At 34.5% G+C, this 19972-nt stretch overlaps 2 protein-coding genes across 2 annotated transcripts; one reads left to right on the forward strand and one right to left on the reverse strand.

Moving 5' to 3' along the window:
• Positions 1 to 3824: 3824 nt before the first annotated feature.
• On the forward strand, positions 3825 to 10989 carry LOC130809069 (DEAD-box ATP-dependent RNA helicase 36). Its single transcript, XM_057674697.1, has 6 exons — positions 3825 to 4505; positions 8203 to 8525; positions 8793 to 8996; positions 9159 to 9240; positions 9424 to 9522; positions 10600 to 10989. Exons 1-6 carry the CDS (start codon positions 3900 to 3902, stop codon positions 10753 to 10755), a joined length of 1470 nt encoding a protein of 489 aa, XP_057530680.1. The 5' UTR covers positions 3825 to 3899; the 3' UTR covers positions 10756 to 10989.
• Positions 10990 to 11684: 695 nt separating this feature from the next.
• Positions 11685 to 17999, reverse strand: LOC130809070 (UDP-rhamnose/UDP-galactose transporter 6-like). Its single transcript, XM_057674698.1, has 6 exons — positions 17795 to 17999; positions 16172 to 16394; positions 15168 to 15352; positions 14859 to 15059; positions 13138 to 13299; positions 11685 to 12314 (listed from the first exon to the last, which is right to left on the reverse strand). The coding sequence occupies exons 2-6, from the start codon at positions 16296 to 16298 to the stop codon at positions 11997 to 11999; spliced, it is 993 nt and encodes a 330-aa protein (XP_057530681.1). The 5' UTR covers positions 16299 to 16394; positions 17795 to 17999; the 3' UTR covers positions 11685 to 11996.
• Between the last annotated feature and the right edge of the window lie 1973 nt (positions 18000 to 19972).

Consider the following 19972-nt stretch of genomic DNA (forward strand, 5'->3'; position numbering starts at 1 on the left):
TGGAGAAGATGATGAGCTTGTTGAATGAATATAAGTATTGTGTCTCATGTAAGAATTTGTTTTAAGAGAAAATTCTAACAAACTACCTATTCTATACATAAATTTGCAAAAAATTACCTTATCTATTTTTTTTTTGCAAAAAACTACCTTATATAATACTTTTTTTTGCAAAAGACTACCTCTTAACGGATTTGAGAGTTTGACCGTCAAAACTAACGTTTGACTATCACGTGTGACGCACGTGACCCATTAATAAGCAAACCTTCGTCATTGCTGCTCTTCATTTCAGAACTGTTCGTTCTTCATTGCTGCTCTTCGAAAAAACCATATCTTTCCTCTTCTTCTTCGAAAAAACCGGTTCTCAAAGTTCTTAAATTCGCTCCCTTCTTCCTTGAGACATCTTCTAGCTGAAGCATGTAACCTTTAGAGGTATGTAGTACTACTCAATTAAGTTTTAGTTCTTCATTGTTGTATTTTATTTTGTCTTTAATTTCGCTCCCTTCTTCCTTTGGCTGCTGCTATTTTCGGATTTAATTTCCTGTTTTTATCTTGTAATTTGTTAATTGATTATTGTTGTGTGAGAATAATGTATAATGGTTCCTAAAATTAGATAAATCAGTAACATGAAGAAATTGAAAATCTGGAAAAAAGCAAGTACTTCGAAAATGAAGCATTCTGAGTTGGCAAATGAATTGGTCAATGTTAGGACATATGAGGTGGAGCTTGAAAGAAATGATGTGGCACATGAGGTTGTGGATGACCTGGAAAGAGCAAATATAGTTGTTGATGTTGGGGAAATGGGACCACCAACACATATACGGGTTATAAAGAATGTGTAAGTGCTAACCCTAGATCTAAAACAAATAACTCAGATGCTATTTCAACCCTAAACCTTACACCAATTGAGAGAGGTTTAACCTTACAGCAACAACTTTCTGATTTTGAGGATAGCAGTGATGATGATTACAGTTGCGGTGATGAGGATGAATATGAGCATGATTCTGATTTGTTTGCAGAAAATGTAGTTTATAGTCTCGATGATGTGTTTATAGGTGATGATGAAATTAGATTGTTAGTAGATAAGGAGGTTGATGAGGAAAACAATAGAGACATATACGTTAATGATGATGAACTGGAGTATGATGATGTTGATTTGGGTGCATTGAATGTTGATGAGGAAGGTATAGCAAGCTATCCTACATTCAATCCTGAGGTTGATTTTAAGGGTAAGATCAATTTGTCTTTAGGCCTTAAGTTTCCTTCTACATATGTTTTTAGAAAAGCGTTAAGGTCATGCTATTGAATGTGGTTACAATTATTATTACCTGCATAATGGTAGAAATAGGATAACTGTGTATTGCTACAATAGATGCGATTGCGTGAAATCGAAAGCTAGAATTTTGAACTGTGTTTGTGGGAAGGATAAGAAGTGTTTTTTTAAGGTTCATGCTGTGAAGTTGAAAGATGAGGAGACACTTCAAATAAGAAGTTATTTTCCCGAGCACACTTGTGGTCACCAACACCAAAATAACAAAGTCACTGCTTTGTATTTAGCTGAGAAATACATACAGGATTGGAGGGAAAATCCAAATTGGGAATTAAAGGCATTTAAGATCATTGTTCATGCTGAATGAAAACCAGTATAATAGCTGTATCAATGTTCATGCTGTATGTTTAATGCCATATGGTTTCTAAGGAAGTCTGATTGTGTTGAGCATGTAATGAAAACCAGCAGTGTTGAATGTAAGCAAAGTGCAATAGCTGTGCTGTATGTGCATGTAAGCAAAGTGCATTGTGTTGAGTATGACAGCAACTTGCTGAATGATTGAAAAGGTTAAGTAAACACAGCAAACACCAAACACAAACACCACACACACTAGAGCTGAATGTTGAATGGCTGAAATGGCATGTTCATCTAATGTACATTGCTACTGAGCCAAACAGCAAGTTGAAAACATCATAGAATAGGTACACAGCAAACACCAAAACCAAATGTGTTTACAGACACCACATCAATTACAATTTAAGTTTGGGAGATGCATCAAACACAGCAACCACAGCAACCACAGCAAACAGAAAAACAACCCAGCAAACAGAAAACATACAATTACTAGCCTTATCAAACACAGCAAACACACAACAAACAGCAAACACACAGCAAACAAACAAACACAACAAATAGCAAACAGCAAACACAATACACATTACATAAACACAAGTGTATTTACAGTTCCTGCAAAAGAAATTAAATTGAAAATATAAAGGCTTAATTCATTCAATCATAATGATCAATTTACAATACCCAAATCACTGTTACAATTATTCTTAAATAGGTCCTAAACTTCAAATACTAGCCTTGATTAATACAAGAAACACTAACAAAAAACAAACGAAAAACCCTAATACAAAGCTTGTAAACTGATTTCCATGCTTCCTCTCATTCATCCATTTCTTCTTAATCCTTTTAATTTCTGAAATTGCTTGTTCCTTTTCATGTTCCAAGCAACAAACCCTTGATGTCAAAATCTTGATTTCGGTTGCCAATTGTCGCTTCTCCTCCACAAGCTTGTTCGTGACTTCTCTTTGCCAAACAGCCATTTCAGGTTGATCAACCCATTTAAACTTTTTGCATCCCCTCCAATTTGTATCAGGATCATAAAAAACGCAAGTCTTAAACCTTCTTCTTGGATTTTCCTTGGTCCATGAAACCCTCCTTGCAAAGGGAACTCCACACCCACATTTTTCAGGTATCGAATTTTGGGTTGAAGAAGAAGAAGACATTACTAATTATCTCGGAAAAATTGAAGGTTTTTCGAAGGAGAATAATTTAGGGTTTTTCGAAGAAGTAGGGAATTAATTTAGGGTTTTTCGAAGAGGAAGGAGAAAAAATTAGGGTTTTTTCGAAGAAGAAGAGGAATGAAATGGGAAGAACAGTTCTGAAATGAAGAAGGTTTGCTTATTAATGGGTCACATGCGTCACATGTGATAGTCAAAGGTTAGTTTTGACGGTCAAACTCTCAAATCCGTTAAGAGGTAGTCTTTTGCTAAAAAAAGTATTATATAAGGTAGTTTTTTGCAAAAAAAATAGATAAGGTAGTTTTTTGCAAATTCATGTATAGAATAGGTAGTTTGTTAGAATTTTCTCTTGTTTTAATTATTTTTCTGTGTTATACTAGTAATGGAAGAAATTCAAGAGAGAGTGCAAGTGAATAAGGGTGACATCGTTGGGAAATTATTCCACAATAACATTACCATTGTTTAGAATTTTCATAATATCATAAATAATTAGCGTCCGATAGGATGGACATGACTTTTTGACTTAAGGGTCTAGAATTAACCTGACTCTAATTTTAGGGTCTTAATCAATCTATTTTTCGGATCTTAAGGATTTGCTCGAATTTGAGTCAATGATTTTAGGGTTCAAGCCTGGGTTTGACTTAACACTTTTGAGACCTAAATCTGACCCATAAATCCTTTTGTGTTAATGGATCTAGATTCGAGTCTAAATCCAGTAAAAAAAAACAGATATAGATCTAAGTCTAACAAAATTCAATCCGACCCATGCCTATTCTTAGTCGATGACGAGAATCGGCAGCCGGATATGTGGAATTAATCTTTAAAGATGATTTTTTTTAATTCAAAAGATAAATTGTAACTTTTTAATTGAATTAAAAAACTGATATTAAAAAATAATTTTAGTTAACGTAGTAATAGGTTATTAGAATTAATTAAATAACTAACTTAACTACTAATTTTTTAATAAAATAATTGTACAAATTAAGTAGGGATAAAATTGCGAGAAAACGGAAAACCCCAATACTTAAAGTAAAACCCTCTTAAGTTTTTTCTATAAAACTCTGCTTCCAATTTTCATTCGGAGCAATTTCCCAGTAGCAACAATGGAGGAAGATTCATTAATTGACACAAATTTTCAATTATTTTCTAAGAGATCGAAGTATTTGTCCAAACAGCCTCAACAAATCATCGAAACCCCACCACAAATTACCCAAATTTCAGATGTTCAAGAAATCGAAAAGCAAACACACCCTACAAATCCATCATCTTCATTTTCAGATTTAGGGCTTTCAGAATCCGCCATTAAAACTTGCTTGGAGCTTAAAATGAAGCATCCAACTCCAGTACAGCAGTGTTGCATCCCTAAGATTCTTCAAGGTAGCGATGTATTGGGTATAGCCGAAACTGGAAGTGGGAAAACTGCTGCTTTTGCACTCCCCATTCTTGACCGATTAGCAGAAAATCCGTATGGTGTGTTTGCCCTAATTGTTACCCCAACTCGCGAATTAGCGTTTCAATTGGCTGAGCAATTTCGTGCTCTTGGGTCTTCTTTACATGTTCGTTGTACGGTTATTGTGGGCGGTATGGATATGATTACTCAATCTAAAACCCTAATGCAAAGACCGCATATTGTTATTTCCACTCCTGGAAGAATTAAGGTGTTGATTGAAGATAACCCGGATATTCCTTCTGTTTTCTCCAAAACTAAGGTACCAATTCAGTTTATTAGTATCTTTAAGTTTTGGTTTTGGATTAAATGTTTTGTCTTTCATTGAATTTTGTTTGTATCCTGAGTGAATTTGATGATTCCTTATCTTGGTTGTTTTTTTGAATGCAAGTGTTGTGAGTTCCCTTTTCGCGACTATTTGACAGGTATGACCAACCATTGGTAATTCTAGAACAATATATCTTTACTCGGCGCCATTAAGTGGCTCCTACCTAGAGGTTTGGAGAGATCGGATGCACACAACTTTAGCCTTTTTCAGCGATGTAAAAAGGTTGTATCTTATTGACCTTTTGGTACCAATTATCATTTGCAACACTCACCTTAGCCAAGTATTATAGTGCTTGTGCCATGATCTCAAACGGCATTTAAGCTCTTTAGAGTTTAGATGCCTTAGCATTTTGGAACTCTAACTGGACATAGATTACTTGATAGTTCATTTAACATCTAGCAACTAAAGGTTTGATGACACCCCCCCCCCCCCCCCCCCCCCAAGCATTGAGATGCAATGATGCATAGGAGGTGCCAGTAATTTATAGGAAATAGAGGACGCGTAGAGATGAATTTAGGGGTCTTCATTAGCTCAGGGTAGCAGCAGCTGGACCTGAAAGAGGCCATCCAGTATTATAATTGACCTCATCCAGAACCTGCTCACCCATACTCGTACAATCCCTCAATTTTTGTGATATTAATTCTTCCCGAATGGCCATCCTACATGACTTGCTTAGGCTGCTCATCTTTGATCTTCTTTATCTTGGCTGTGAACATCATTAATTCTTCTTCCTCTATGAGGATGAGTAAGTTCAAGTCCCACGACATCTATGGAGATGTCATCTTCGCGAGCAAAGGTTGCTTCTAGTATTTTGGCAAACATTTTCTTCTCCTCTTTTTACTTCGAATCACTTAGAGAAATCATCATGTGCTCCGACATCTCAGTTCAGGGAACAACGAACTTTGTGTTATTTTCAGTTCTTGATGATTCTCATCAAAGGTTCATTTTCATTCATATCTGATCAGCCTGGACTCTATTCTTTTCTCCAGAGGATAATAACCTCCATTTCCATCTCAACTCGGTTTTTGGCTCAACTATGGTTCCTGAGCTTGTATTTCATGGTTGAATTTCCGACCGCATGACTTCTTCAAGAGTCGATGACATAGACAGTCCCTCGTCTTGGTTATTTATATTCCTTCTTTTCAAATAATAGCTACATGGATTTTCTCTTCTTCTGCTTCTTTTTTAGCTTGTATGCCTAGCTTGCTAATATGATTTTCCCCATTTGATCGAATGCAGACACTCTCAAGTACTGTGTCTCGTCAGAAATACTCTTCTTTAGCTTTTCCGTTAAGCCATTTGGAGGCATAAATAAATTTGCTTATGTTGAGGGTCGTAAAAAAAATATCAACACACTTGGTGCAAAATTCAAGAAATGGCATCAAAAAAGACTTTTTGTTCCTAGCAACAAATTGCTCAGGAAGCTGAAACAATTGTATCATATTACCTTGATGTAGTTGCCGTGGGCAACCTTACAGCATATTATTAAGTCTCTGGATGCTCAAGAACTTTTTGAACAGGTGTGATTTGAGCCGCTGCTTTTGCTACAGCGGCACCAACAGGAGATATACCTGGAACAACCATCAAGGCACTATAACTCTGATGAGATTGCACTTTTGAGCTGAAGTTTAATTTAGTACCGGAATTCAGATAAACAATGTTGATGATGCTCAAATTAAGGATTTGATGCTCTCATCCCGGGCCTATTTTAGCCACATAATGTTGTGTCAGTTTAGCATTTGGTGTGAATGCTAATCCACCTTTGATCTAACCATTAGAATGTGTGGAAATATTTCAAAAAAGATTGGTATTGAAGGGATTTTTTGCAATGTACTTTCGTACTATTAAAGTGAAAATTATAAAATGTTTTATGTTTCTAGTTTTTATGAATGAAATTTAGACGGATAGTAAACCTTGAATCTTTGGAACAAGGGTGATCAATTGCAAGCATCATGCAAATGGATTTAGCAAACCTTGGTTGATTCTGTAGAGTCTCAAATCTGATACCCTCATGCGACTTCAACAAAAGCAAAATTTTCAATATTGAATTTTAATTTGATGTAATGTAGCACTATGCTCCCTTATTACCCGACCCCAATCTTTCAAGATTAAGGCTCTGTCATTATGTTGTACTATGCTCCCTTTTGCGATAACACCAAAAATATATAATTCTGTGGTTTTGGATTATAATTGAATATAGTAAAACAACTTATTAAATTATGTATATTTATGTGAAATTATTGATGATATATGATCCTATGGATCATCGGAAACAACTTTTTTTTAATTATTGACGAGAATATAACAAGGAATCTACCTATCAACTTGGTTGCATAACCTTTGATGGAAACAACTATCTTAGCTGGTGTAGGAGTGTTAGGATGGCTTTTGGAGCTAAGAACAAGCTAAGAAATGGCTCAAAATGGAAAGTGTAGTAGAATCAAAGAGACATATGTTATACACATTTGTACAACATGTATCAAATGTGAACAAGGATTTTTTGTTACCAAACTAGGAAAGGGAAGGATTTTAAAACAAGGTAGAACTCTTAACAAACTATGATACACAGTAAAGGATTTTTTTTAGTGTTGTGGATCATCTAAGCAGTTTTTGAGTTTTCATTCAATTATTGAACTGCATTTGGTATGTTGTGGAGCTAATTTGATGATGTGTGTATTTCTGATTATTTTTGAAAGGGATCAGGGTGCGCTTGAATAAAAAAAATGGGGGAAGTAGATGCTGATAAAGCTGTGAACTTGTTTAGAGATTTATCACTAATACAACCTGTAAATTAAGAACTAGGCAAACCAATGCAAAAAGATGATTGGTTAAGTTCTTGGGTTTACCACTAAAGAGAGAAAATCTCGTGTTTCATATTTTTCCACTCATCAGTATGACAATATCTAATGAAAAGCAAAATAGGTGCTGTTATATGTATGGATGGTCAAGATCAATTTTTCAAATATAGATAGAAAGATGAAGAATTTGAGCTTGAAGGGTTCAAAGCATGGTATTGAGATAACACATAATATGGTTGTGCAAAGACTGGGTTGAGTCTCTTAAGAGTTACATTTACAAGCTTCCTGATCTTGTACACAGAATCACAAAACTGCACAGGTGATTGTGCATGATCTGGGCTATTTTGTTTTCTCAAACTTCTTCCTCGTGCTTACTTGGCATGATCAAGCATCAAGTACATTTTAGGCCTTCTGATTCTGTATGATCGCAAGCCAAGATCATTTCATTATATAACTTGCCATAGTAAAGTGAAATCCCATTCAATTAAATTATATGGAAATAATTGAAGTTAAGTGATTCTCAAAAATAAGTCCGTACGACAATGGATATCTTTGCACCATCATGGGTTCTTTGCGTTTTACATTTGCATAATGTGTTGCTTTTGCAATAAGGTTACTCACTTTTCATATTTGATATGTAAGATGTGAACTAGAATATGAGGGTGAGCTCATAGTTTTTTTTGGTATGGTTGTATGTTTCACACTTTGATGAAGTGTGGGTTGAAAACTCATCTTTGTTGTAAATGGTATTGGTTCTTGGCTTGCATTATTTGAAAATTGACTCCAAAGCTTAAAACTAAAGACTTTGTTTTTGTTTTGTATGCATATTGCAGTTTCTTGTATTAGATGAAGCAGATAGAGTTCTTGATGTTGGGTTTGAGGAAGAGTTGAGAGTTATATTCAAATGTTTGCCTAAAAGCCGGCAGACTTTATTATTTTCTGCGACGATGACAAATGATCTAACAGCATTGCACGAGCTTTCTTCCAAAAAAGCGTATTTCTATGGGCAGTATGAAGGCCTTAAGACTCCAGACTCCCTAAAACACCAGTATCTTTGTGTTCCTAAGAAGGTCAAGGATGTATATCTTTTATATGTCTTATCAAGGAAGGAAAATATGGGTGTACGCTCAGTCATTGTATTCTTTAATGAACGCAAGTATGTTTTCTTCTTTTCTCTTACTCCAATCTCTAATATTGAATTACAACAAATGCTCAGACTGAGATGAATATATTGTTTTGGTTTAATCTGGTTATAATGTACAGCATCAGAATTTTTGAATGGGGGTCTATTTCAGATTATCCTTGGCAAAATTTATTTGTTTTTAATGCCATAGGAATCATGAAGGTTGATAGTAAAGGTTGACTTAATTAGCTGCTTATTTTTTAATCTCTAAAGTAAAACATTTATTCGTCCTGAAAACAGAAAGTGCCGTCGAATGGCTTTGTTGTTGGAAAATCTTGATCAAGAGGTTGCTGAACTGCACTCACAAAAATCACAGTCTGAAAGACTTGCTGCACTGCACCGTTTTAAATCTGGGAAGGTTCCGATATTGCTTGCTACAGGAGTTGGCGAACGTGGGCTAGATATCCCAACAGTGGATCTAGTCATAAACTATGATTTACCAAGGTTTTGAAATCTATGATTTGTATACTTAACCCATTTGCATAAGTTTGCCATGGAAATTACAAATTTTTGCATAAGTTTCATCATCAATACCACTATTTGTTTCCAGGTACCAAGTGGGTTGTTGCTTTTTGAATAAATTGTGCTTGACTATGATGATTACAGGCTTCCCGAGGATTATGTTCATCGTGTGGGACGTGCTGCAAGAGCTGGAAGAACAGGGCTTGCGATGAGCTTGGTCAGTGGGGTGAGAATCAACGCTATGCATACACACTATTTTAAACTTTTGTATACGACATTCCATTATCTCAATGCCATTAAGTGGCTTCCACTTAGGGTGGGATTTTGGGAGGTCGACTGTATGCAACCATACTCTTGTTTAAAACTTTTGTATGTAGTGGATTTATGTTTACTTCCATTGTTAATGCAGAAAGAATTGGAACTTTTACATGGAGTAGAAGCAGAACTAGGGAAGGAAATGGAAGAATTTGAATGTAAAGAAAAAGATGTTCTTGCTGACATCACCAAGGTGAGTATGTTGAAGACATTTTAATCTTGACTGATTCATTTTAGTGAAAGATGGTCCTTATTCAGTTATTCCTTAAGCAGATAGCTAGCTAGCATTTTTAACCTTAATCTCAACCACCATGCTTCATATCAACAACTTTAATATTGCGTTTGGATAGAGAAAAATGGAAGGAAAGGAAGGGAAATGATTTGGAAGGTGTAAGATCCTTTGTTTGAATAACAAAAGAAGAGAAGGGATTTGGAAGGAAAATATGGACAAATTTTTTAAGAATACAATCTCTCTTAGGGATCGCTTGGATTGAGCGTAAATATTTATGGGGTAAAAAAAGTCAAACTAATGAAATAAAGCTAAGTAGAAGTGCAAATGAAGTAGTTGAAATACTTGTGAAAGAGGTAGAATGAGAGTAAACTAAAAAAGATGAATTAAAAAGGAGGAGGATTTCACTCATTTAGAGTAAAATATTCCGCCACCCTCCCGTAGGGTACATTTATACCCCAATATGAGGGAACTAATTATTATTTATCCAATTTTCATTTCTTTTTAACCAATTCTTCCACCTCTCTAACAATCAAATTCCTTCAATCTTCTTCTAATTAACTTTGTTTTTCTACTTTGACTTTTATTTACCCCTTAAATATTTACACTCAATCCAAGCGAGCCCTTCAAGTGAAAAGATTCGGAGGGAAAACATACATTAGGTTGGAACACTTTCCTTAACCCTCTCCTTCCTTTTCCTTCCTTCCCCTTCCGTTCTTTTCTTTCTTCTCATAATTTCCTATCCAAACATAGTGTAAAAGAGATTGTATTCTTAGCAAAATTTGTCTATATTTTCCCTTTAAACTCCTTCCCTCCAAATATTTCCCCTCCCTTTTTGCTATCCAAACAAATGGTTCAATTTTTCCTAGTTTTTGTGGGTCATGTTTTGTCTATATTAAATTATTAATTGCTTAGTTAAATAAAATCTGAAACTTTGTTTGTGAATTGGTGCTCTCATCTATAAATTTTGCCGGATCTTATATTTGGAGATTTCAAAATCATGTACTCCACTTTATAGCTAATAAGTGTGCATCTCCGAAGGTTTTCAAGGCAAGGAGGGTAGCAAAAATGAAGATGGTGGATGAACACTTTGAGGACGAATTGAAAAAGCGCAAGCAGCAAAAACTGAAAACTTTAGCGGAGAAAGGCTTGTTGTCGAAAACAAACCGTAAGCGAAAAAGAAATAAAGATATCTAACTCTCCTCCGCTCCCCTCCCCTCCCCTCCCCTCCCCTACCCTATAACTTGGTAATGTAATAATACATTTACCCCAGGTTCCTGGTTCCTGTATTCTTGCTGCATTTTGCACAGCAGCGTTCGTTTTTAATTTTTGATATGAAATTACGACTCCCTATTTAATGTGAATGCAACCATGATTTTGAAGACTAACTTTATGAAGTTTATTATATATGATTGCGCTGCTTTGGCCCAAGTCCTAACGATACTTTTTACACTTCAATACTCTTTTTATCTTGAGAGAAAACCCGTCCTATATTTTAAAATAAAAACATTGACCAGCATTTTATATTGAGCGATTTTTATATGAGACCATTTGATGATTACATATGTCCGTACAAAGAATTATTTTTTTTTTAAAAAATATGAGTGTTTTATATTGAAATGTCAAATCTAATGACCAAAATAATGTGTTAAATGTTAAACAATTAAAAGTGAGTATTTTAGGTATGAAAGTGGATTTTTTTGTTGATTTAATTGGGTTATTTATCGTCTCAAAATGAGAATTGGTGTTCTAATCAAATGGCTTATTTGATAATGCAATAATTTTAAGGAAAATTAGAGGGAGACAACATGAGAGGAGTGAGTAACAAAAAAATTAATTGGAAAAAGTAGTAATTTAAAAATAATTCTATAAATAGTTGGATTTTATAAGGGCATAAGTTTGAAAATACAATTAATAAGAAAATAAACATTTAATGTGAATATGACAAAATAAAATAGTACATTCAGTTTGAATAAGGAGTATATTAATATATATTATTATTTTCTAATGAACCCAAATTCGGAATAACTTGAATGTTGAACATAATTAGACTTGATATTAACCCTAACTCAAACTTGGTATGTTAGATTGTTAATTTTCATTCGTAACTAGTAACTTTCTTAAGGTAGAATGACAAAAAAAATGCCAAAAGAATAGTACTAGTATTTATATTTTATTGACAATAATCAATATCAGTTCTGGGGAAAACTGACACTATAGTTCAAATAAAATCAGAAAAAATATATTAATAATTAAACTACAAAAGAAAAAAAAAAAGAAATGGAAGGGTGTAAAATTTCTTAGAAATCTAATCACGGGACAATATAGTCTACTTGAATCCTCATCTCATATATTATCAATAAAAATCGCTCGAGTTCGTCTCATGTAATTGCTATATCACTTTGAGTGTCGATAATTTTAAGGGGGAAAAATAGGTTTCAGACTTTCGAATCAAATTCCGAGGAGTCTGCTCCGTTCTTTTGCTGCTTAGGTAAGGAAAGACTCTTACGTTCTTTCCCACCCGGTTTTGAGGAAGCATTTCCATACCAGATCATCCCGACTACAGCAATGATCATGCCCAGAACCACATGTAGATTTAGACCCTCTTTTCCAAAGAAGATGAAACCAAGAATGAGTACCAGGATGGTCTTCATATGGCCAAGCACTTGGAAGGATACGGCCGTGAATCTACCAATGCAGATAAATTGACTCAGGTTTGTCCCGACAGCTATGGTGCACGAGAGGGTTATAAAAATCTGTCAAAAAAATAAGATACCCGTAATGAGCAATTGTTTGTGGAAAATTTGTCAAGGATAACTAACAAACTTTTCCATACGTCAACAGTAAAATGGCTCGGGTCAATGGCAGGTTATCATCATCATACCCAGTGTATCTTGCCCATAGAAAATTATAGTCAGGGTCTGGGAGGGAAGGAAGGCGGCAACTCATACGCACAAAAGAGAGCGCGGGCGCAGCCAAAGAGTCCCTTGGCAGATTGTGGACTCACTAAATTGACAGTACTCTAGGTATTCACGAGAAAAAGATCTATAAAAAGTGGCAATATTCATGACTAGAACTTTTAAATCTGATCACATAAGTTTTATAATGTCCATTAAGCCTCGAAAATGAGATTTAACACCATAGATCATAAACCCAACTACAATCCCCAAAAAACTACACATAACCTGAGAGCTTGACCCGGATCCAAAGTAGACAAAATTTAAGTGAAGTTCTAAAAGCCCTCTAAAAATTTGGAAAATACTTTAAAACACAAAAATTAGACAATTGAACTAGACCTAGAGCGACCCACTATGAAGGAATTAAATGCATGTATTGGCCACGAGGACTCCTTAAATCCTTTTATGAAGAATTAATTTGAAAGGAAAAGTCGAGGCGTTGAAGCCAAAATGAGGAGACAAATGCCACCACACCCTCTCTCAAAATCTGCATATAACTCTACACGCAGTTTAACAGGGATGTTGCAACTATAAAATAAGGGTGACGTTGCAACTATAATATAAGGGCAAAATATGGTACAGGATGCAAAAGAATAAAAATTAAAAGAATTAGTATCCTTACCACGGCTGGTAAAGTGTAGTTGTACGCATCGATTCTCTTGCTAGTCAACCGATAATCAATAAATGGACCCAGTATAAGCAGGGATCCAGCTTGTATAGGTGCAGTATGTCCAAGGAGGTTGACGGAACTCAGTGAATACTTCTTTTGGAGATGATGTACATACTGCAATGAGGCAAAAGTAATTAGACAGAGTATACACTTTTAAAGTCATCGACACCACAATTTAATGTATATGAATTGCAATCACGACAACAGTACAACCAATGTAAGACGTAGAGGTGCTTCCATCTGTTTTCACTTTTAATAGCAATTAGATAGGTGGGAGAGAGAGAGCCACAAAAAAGTTACCTCAAAAAACTAACTTAACTCCACCCTTTACAAACCCCATTAAAAATACCTACTAGATAGCAGATTCCAACAAGTTTGAAACACCCCTGGTAATCATTTAACCTTTTCAACACCAATTGGAGCTTAAATGGAGGTTTCTCTAACATTACAAAGATATTAACAAGAGCACAGGAGGGGGAGGGGGGTTGAATAAAAAAAAATGCATATAGAATTGCAAAAATATATGACATCTCATTGTCTATGCAAACATAAAAGGAGTATCAGGCCAACTAAGGGCTTAGTGACCATTTCTAATGGAATATTGTGCAGAAATTATACCTAGTCAGGGGCCTGGCTAATCCAACGCACATATGGGTGGGATATAAAACTAGATTCAAATTAATAAGGGCCATAAGTGAGACCACCCAAAAATCAAAGAAATCAAAGAAGGGTCTATAGAGTCTAGAATCTACACTGTGCAGTGGGGCCCGATTTCTTTTAGTTCATTGCTTTCAACATCTCCTCTCTCAATTCGATGCTTCCATTCCCTCTTAACTTTCATTCGCCCATACTCTAAATAGTTAAACCTCCATGCCCCAGAGTCAAAAACCATCAATGCTATGCTAACGAAGAACATAACTTTTCGATGGGTGAGATGGTAAAGTCAAAACTTAGATGACTTTGAATTTGAGCTGAACAATGCTCTTTGTCGTCATACTTCTCTTTGCAAAGAGTTATAATTTACATCTTGATCTTTTCTTACAAGAATTCAAATGCGAAATCAATGGAGAAAGGTAATATAGTTTGGAATTTCAGATTTTGTGAGTTTAAGAAGATGACAGAGAGAGATTGAAACGATTAAGGGGAGACCGAGAAAGAATGGGGTAGGCAAGAGTTAAGAAATTGATGATGACAAGTGAAACTGTAAACTGACTCAATTGGAAGTGTTAATCAGCCCATTAAAAGCTTGTGACCTGCACAGCCCATGATAGACATGCACGGACCCGCCCCAGCCCTCCAATAACCAAGTCTAGCACGAACCTACTATATGGACCACAAAGATATCTTGTAAAATTCAGAATAGACATAGAAAATCAAACTAGCTTGACACAGGGGTCACTCACGAATATTTCAGAATTTTGCCCAAAAGCTTTCCCTTGTAAAGGCTCATCTAATATACATAGAATTGACATCCAAAAAAGTATTTCTTAATTTTCCCTAACAAAATTTTTGTGAAGAAATAGTCCCCATTAACATATATCATCACATGCACCAGAAATACCATAAAAACAGTGGTATAAAAGAGCTAATCAATACAGTATATTCAAACCTTTTCATTAATGAAAATTTTTTAGTAGAACCGAATAACAAAAGAATAAGAAATAAGAACTCACATATTGCTGCAAAGAGGTGCTCCAAACCGCAATAAACGCAGCAATAAAACCTTTAGTATTTACACTGACATCAGTAACAGTGCAGACACTAACACCTACAAGAACAAGACCTATGCTGAGCTTTGTGTCTCTGGAGTATCGAACTTTGTCTACCACAATCTCCAACAGGCAGGATACAGGAATCATACTCAACTTTGCAATCTGAGAAGTGAAAGTTAATCTATTTCAGAAGTGAAATAAGAGCTAAGGAATCTGATCTTTGCGGCACTGAGAGTAAGGTAGATTGGAATAAAAATTATGGAATTTTACCTGATAAAATCCCACTGAGTTCCACATAAGGCTAACATTCATGCCGACAATGGAAAAGTTAGCATATATAACAAATCTCAGCAGGTCTGGCAATGGCAAATGAGAGGGTTGTATACATCCAAGCCATCTTAAAATAAGTGTCATAATAGTTGTGAATGTGAAATGCAAACCCGTCAATGTAGTAGCTGCAACAAGAAATAAATTCTATTAGCCTTTTGAATTAATGTCCATGGATCAGAAAGACATTTAGCATGCATAACATATACTTTTTGTATTGAAAAATTGATATTTCTAATTGTGTATAATTAAAAATCATACACATTTAAAAATCATGAAAGATTGGCATAAATAATCTTTGTATTGAGACAAATCAAACAAGATTTAGCATGGCTATGCTATATCTTATAGATTAAGAATAAAGTATAACTTAAGAGTGATTGATAGCGTCAAAAGTCTGTGACATTTATGCTGAATAGGAAGTAGTAATAAATTTGGAAGATCACACAAATACCGTGAAACCTACATCAAATCTCACTTTTTGGGCAGATTATCATATAGAAAACACAAATGAGCCAATCAAAACTAGGGAAGAAAGATTGGCATAGAAGCAAGAATGGCAAGACTCAAGTAAATACTAAAGTTAAGTTCCCAGCTAATTGGCCCTTTTCATCACCAATTCTCAAAACTGGAAAACTCGAGGAAACCCAAAAAGGGCACTAACGCTTTTTTTTGCATTGTATAGTTAAACATTTTACTAAATTTGCTTGAGCCTCAACTTGTGTAGATATTAACATATTGTCAATAGATAATATAGAAATCATGTCCAACAATGACAGTTATGAAAATGAATCCTAAGTTGCACAGCAAAGTGGCTTTTAAACCTTAACTTTGATTAGTACAAAATTTAGCTCTGAACATGGTACTAGTTAAACTGAAGGTTAAAGCAATACACATGTATAGCAGTGTAGTGCATACTTCATAGCAATAAAGCTAAGAATACCCACCGAAACTGTAGCCATATGTTGCCATGAGAGCTTTATTGACAATTATAATTCCTACAGATGTGACAACATTGAACATCCAAGCAGCTGCATCCACTACTTTCTTCTCTGCTTTAGTCGATGGAGCCATTGTTTATTTATACTTTCACAAAATTCAATATACAGTCCTCACAGTCCAGACCATTTGTTGTTCAAAGAATCCCTTCACATGCATGCAAAAACACATCTGCAAACAATTAAAAAAGTAATGAAATTCACATTCAAAAAGTGACATTATATACTAACACTCATAAGAACCCAAAAAATAGTAATTAACTATTCATTGCAATTTGCAAGGGTCTCAAGAGCAAAAGTTCAGGAAATATACAAGATTTTACTTAGAGAAATGAAAACAGCAATTGGATTCTGCAGCATTCTCATATAGGGCACTTGGAAGGTTTACATTTAAAATAAAAACGCAGATAGTTTTCCGAAGTTGCAATACATTCACAAATACTCATCATAAAAATCCCATCTTAGTAAAGATAAAAACATATTCCAAACGATAAATATAGACACAATCATAACACATTTTGGACACTGTTAAACAATTAATTCAGATCTTGCTCTTCATCATCAAACTTCTCTTAATAAGCCAAGGGTTCACTATTAAAATTATGCTCATGAGGCAGTTTAAGGCAATGTAAAACAACCCTATTCAACTTATAGTTTCTAAAGCTAGATAAGATATCAACTATCAGTCAGCTCCAAGAGTAGATTAAACGTCATGTCTAAAGAAATGCACTTGAATTATATAGGTGACAACCATTCCCAAAAAGAGTAATAGTTCCCAAGATTGTGAATGTTTACTAAGAAAAGATTTCGGGATTACTAATAGTCCATTACTACACATAACTATTATAAAGTTACATATGAGTCTAAACATATATTACAGCGAAACACAATCAATATCAAAACTCAAGTTCCATGAACATATATTACAGCCAAACACAAGTCTCAAGTAGATCTCCAATATCCAAATGAAAAGAGGCAACAATAACAATAATAAAAATGCCAAAGCCTTGATCCAGACGATATGGGTTGGTTAAATGAACAAAAACAAATCAATAAGAAAAATACAAATCAAAAAAGGAAAAAAGAAAAATGCAACATAGAGCAAATAGGTATAGTTTCACAAAATATATTCCTAGTGACACAACCAATCCACTTAACCCTGGTCTTCCAGATAGAAAAGGAGGACATCTCAATATAAAGTGAAACCCCATTCAATCAAGCTTAAAACCTCCACATTTTGCTCCATGAATCACAAATTCCAAAAAGGTGAAATTTTGATGTCGACTCAAAGATGTTTGTGAAACTGATGCAAGCCACTAGCGTACACCCCATGAACCCATGTGGGGAAACCACCTACCCGGGACAGCAAAATGTGGGGAGTTTTTGAAGAAGTACTAGCCACTTAAACTAAAAGCCCTAAATCGATCACCAAAGATTAATGGGCAATTAACAATTGTAGAATTAAATCAACAAACAATTTTTAACATACATAAGCCAAAGCAATCAAAGAAATTTAGAATAATTTATCATAAACCGTTTTATTTTGGGAATAAAAGGAAAACCAAAAAGTACCAGTGTTGCCAGTGCCGAGTGCCGCCGTTTCTGGTTGCTGGCTAATGGCCTTGCTGCTGCGGTGCTGCGAGGCGACTTCAGTGAGAGGGGCGAAGGAAGTGGCCGGTTACCGGCGGTGAGTGACTGAGTGGGGCATTGTGACTGTGTTGGGTGTCGCTTGCCTGTGTTGATTTTGGGGGAGGGAGGACGAATGTTAGCAATACATAAAACAAAGATGGGAAATAATAGACAATATTTATAACGCTATTCCAATTGGATAAATCTAAATTGTTAAAAAAATAATCGCTTTCAGTATAAGTGCGAATTTAGTTTTTTATATTTTTTACTAATAGATTGCCTGTATCATTGTATGGGCTTGTATAGTCTCATACAAGACTTGTTGGTTATTTTTAGAATTCAAGTGCATTTGTTCACACATGAGGTTAATTCTACTTATAGGTATTCATTCGAGACATTGTGTGTTTGGGTCAATTTCTGGTCAGGTGCTTTGGGACAATTCAAATTGAATCTCATGTCACATTGATTTTTATATTATTTTGAAGTCGAGTTCGATTTCAAGATCGGATAAATATCAAATCATCAAATCTGTTTTGAACACCTATTTATTAGTGATTTACTTCCACTGTTTAGCTTAACTAGCTTTAGAAACTAAAAGTTGAATAGGGATGTTTTACATTGTCTTAAAACTGATTCATGAGCATATCTTCAAAGTTCAACGGTGAATCCTTGGTTGATTAAGAAAAGTTTGATGATGAAGAGCAAGATCTGAATTAAATGGTTAACAAGTGTGTCCAATATGTCTTATGATTGTGTTTATATTTATCCTTTTTTAATGATTTTGCAATATGGAGATACTTTTACTTGCAAACTCTAATGTCTGAAATATGTTGTTATCTTTACTAAGAGGGTATTGTAATTTCTAAAGGCATTTTTTTTATTTTAAATGACCTTATTAACTTCTTAATATATTAAATTATTTATAACTTAACATGTTACCCTTATTAATAATAATCTTTTATGAATTATATCTAAAATTTATGTCATTTATAAATTATAGTCGTAAAGTTTATTATTTACAAATTATAGTCTTTGTAAATTAAAAAGTGCAATTATTGTAACCAAGTGATGAATTATGATGACTAATTTGTAAATGACTTTTAACTTTTTTTAATTACTTTTGACCTTTTCTAATAGCAAAAGTCGACACAACGAAAACTCAATTTGAAAAAAATGATAATTGATTCACTCGTTCTTCTCGTTCTATGGATATAAATATATAAACTAGTGATTTTAACATTGTTAAATTGAATTGTATTGCTATTAAGGAACCTCATAACAGTCTTGAGTCGTCATTACTATTTAGTCATGTAAAAAAGTTGATATTTAATATTTTATATTATATTTATTATTTTTCAAAATTACCTCTTTATATATATATATTTTTTTATCGGATATTTCATGATATACCACTGAGTTTCTTCGAAATCCACCATATACCACATGAAATGTTTTAATTCACCATATACCATTGAGTTTAACGTCCGTTAGCACATAATACTATTAATGCCAACTGCCGTTAGTGTGCCGTCAACACTTCCTTCCTCTAGGTTCTCTCTATTGAATTCCTCCATTTCCCTCTCTCTCTCCTCATCGAAAAGGTACTAATTTCTCTTTAATTTTTAAATTTATCATCAAGAAAATTAAATTCAAGCTTCAAATTTTACTGGCTCTTCCCTTCTCGTAACGCCATTCACTCTCAGGTATTGGATGATCTTCTTCCTCTTCGTAATGCTGTAGTAAAAGGTCAATTTAAATGGGACATGAAAACTGATTTGTATATTCGTAGTCCAACTGAAAAACCCATCAATGAATTTACCTATAAGAATAGATTGAAGAAGATTTTGAATTCTAATAAGCCACCTTTTCAAAACCATGTTGTTCAAGAGGTGTTATTGTTGATTCTTGAACCCATTTTTCAGTCTAGATTTTCTTCAAAGTCTCATGCTTTTCGCCTTGGTAGAGATGCTCATACTGTTATTAGGACAATTAGAAGTAATTTTTCTAGAAGACAAGAAAAATGGATTACATTCGTTATGGTGGTTATTTTTTGATAGGCATACGAGGATCCAAAGCTTGAACTGCTGAAGGGTGATAAAGATCCAGAGTCGTTGCCATGTA

Source organism: Amaranthus tricolor, chromosome 3 (assembly GCF_026212465.1).
Source record: "Amaranthus tricolor cultivar Red isolate AtriRed21 chromosome 3, ASM2621246v1, whole genome shotgun sequence".
NCBI lineage: Eukaryota > Viridiplantae > Streptophyta > Magnoliopsida > Caryophyllales > Amaranthaceae > Amaranthus > Amaranthus tricolor.